This window comes from Berghia stephanieae, chromosome 14 (assembly GCF_034508935.2).
Source record: "Berghia stephanieae isolate SIO BIC M18660-M18661 chromosome 14, UCSD_Bste_1.3, whole genome shotgun sequence".
Lineage (NCBI taxonomy): Eukaryota > Metazoa > Mollusca > Gastropoda > Nudibranchia > Aeolidiidae > Berghia > Berghia stephanieae.
This window is the reverse complement of record NC_088373.1, coordinates 20,533,214-20,535,713: the sequence shown is the minus strand read 5'-3', so window position 1 is coordinate 20,535,713 and position 2,500 is coordinate 20,533,214. Positions and strand designations below refer to the sequence as shown.

Here is a 2,500-nt window from a genome sequence, read left to right as displayed (position 1 = left end):
TGAAAGCAAAATGAAGTATTTATATGGAACACAGTAAAAAAAAAAAAAAAAAAAAAAGACAAAACAATCAAACAACTTGACATCTTTTTTAAAAATTTCAATTAGGAGACTCTATCAGTTGCCTAGTTCCAACCCTCACATGTAATGACAATTTCCATCTGTTTTGCCCGACAAAGTCAATCTAGTATTATTATCTAAACTGATCAGGAAAAATAAATAAATGAAAATTTAGCTCTCTGTATTATCGACACCCACAGCAGCATGTGAAATACACACGGATGTGGAATCACTAGGACTGCGCAGAGAATCAGCAGTGTAAGAAATGGTTGAAAGATTTTAACGAAAAGATGAAAACCATCCAAACAGGGTTCTAGTGGAGAAATGGAGGCCAAGTACAAGATTTAAACAAACATCCCTGCTACACATTGCGAACAACTTGAACGAAAGATGCAGACTCCCAGAAAACAGAGAAAAATCCACAAAAAACCGCCACCCTTAACCAACCTGATCACTGATGTCATGTGGCTCCAATTTCATCTTGTGCCGTTTCTTCTTGGTGGGATCCTTGATGTTTACTGACCCCGATTCTATTCCTGGTATTGACTGACAGGCACTGGACAAGTTCTGGGGTCGGAGAGAGTAAAAGGAAAAAAAAATTAGTAAGAATCAGTGCTGATGGTGACAAAAAGGGAAAAAGGAGGAAAATTATGAATGGTTTTATTTACGCCACATGTTTACTTCACTAACCCCCACTTTTAGAGCCATTGAGATGATAAACTACTCTAGCTATCTTCTGGATAGTGGGGAAGCTGCACCACTTTGTTCCACCACACATGAAATCTCTCAAAGCCAGAAAATTTGATTGAGGAAAATGTCTTTTTTCAAAGGAGGAAATTCCTCCTCTGACACAAAAATCGCGGATTTCTGGGGATCCGAGGAAAACCATCAGCACTGAAGAATTAAAAGTACTTGAGTAAAAAAGTTTTTAAAATAAACAACCACATTGGCAAATAATGAAAGCCGTATAGTCCTATTGTTCGACAGGCTTCACCAACACGGTCTTGAGCTTTTATATAGCGCTATATCCACGTAATGTGCTCAAAGCGCTTTACAAGGGGTCCCTGACCAACAGCAACACTCAACATGTAAGTAGTGACATGATGCCTGTTAGGCGAAGGGGCGACACCTGAATTATCGATTTTTGGGTCAAAATATAAAATTTCAGTTTTTTATTTATTATAAAAGAACAATCATTTTTTCACATATTTTCAGCACTGAGAAGGTGATTTGGATAATATAAAGTTTGTAAATCGTCTTTCATAAACATGGAAGTCGACATGAAAATACCAAACTTTTCAATTTTTTGTGAGAATTCAACTGAAAATAATAGGGCTGAAAAGCATTATAATACATATCGATGTTGTAGATTTTGATATCGATAGTTTAGTCTACTCTTTGCCCGTCTAGTTGACAAGGTTTCAGTCTCATAAATATCACAATATGGGCAGGGGAGGGGGTTTAGAAACTGTTAGTCGCGAACAAATATTGTGTGTCAAACAGCTGATAAGAGGTCAAGTTGTCAGGTTAATACAACGTGATCACGAATGGTGCGATCTGATTGGCTGACCTTGTTCTCGACCTCCGACTCCGCGCCAGGGATTGGATGTTGAGTCAGGGTGAAAGTTCGCCTCTATTACTATTACTACGATTTGTTTACATTCCAATTGATCAGTTGTTTTATCAAATTTTGACACGTATTCACGTTAATTATCTCTAAATATTTCTAATTTTTACTGGATTATTATAAATATACCTAAAGTGACCAAAAAATCCAAACGTTGGCAACAATTATTTGCTACATAAGCCAAGAAAGCAAGAAAGTTATGATGGCTCATGGTTGATCCGTGGCCACAAATCTTTGATTGGGATTGGGTGTGTGATAGTAAGTAGTATTATGATAAAGCGATTCCAAGCAATGCCGCAGCGGAAAGAAATGAGATGGGCTATTCTTGCCGATCTTTACCACGGTTATTCCACCAATGACTTCCCTCAACATAGGTATTGTCCTCCTGAACCGGACTCCATATGCTTTTATAAAAAATATATTGCTGCCCATGTGTATCCTGTTGACACAAGCAGCGTCTACATACACCTTTGAATTTTGATTTGCTTCATGAGCACTTGAAGCCTGTATATGATTTGTTGTGAGATGAAGACAGCACAAATCCAAACGAAAGGTTTCATAATTCTGTTTGGTCAAGATGCCATAAAACATACTTCCATTCCCTGAAAAAAGTTGAGTTTGGTGCAGAGTATAATTTTGGTCCAACAGAAATAACATCCCTGAAAGTGTCTTTGAGCATCGGTGGACTGGGAGAACACTCCCAGATGTTGAGCCAGGAAGCAGAGTCAAAAAGACTTGACCAAAGCATAAGGGTTGCTCAACATAAAGAGAAAAAAAAGAGGCAAAATGAAAGCTCAGACCCGTGAAAAAGCCCAG

General features: G+C 38.0%; 1 protein-coding gene across 2 annotated transcripts in view; it reads right to left on the bottom strand.

The window, feature by feature from the left end:
- The window catches only part of LOC144959869 (uncharacterized), a 79,520-nt gene that overhangs the window by 66,142 nt on the left and 10,878 nt on the right, over positions 1 to 2,500 (bottom strand). For both annotated transcript variants that reach the window (XM_078892674.1, XM_078892675.1), the window contains exon 5: positions 505 to 624. In XM_078892674.1, coding sequence (XP_078748800.1) covers positions 505 to 624 — 120 coding nt within the window. The remainder of the gene's footprint in view (positions 1 to 504; positions 625 to 2,500) is intronic.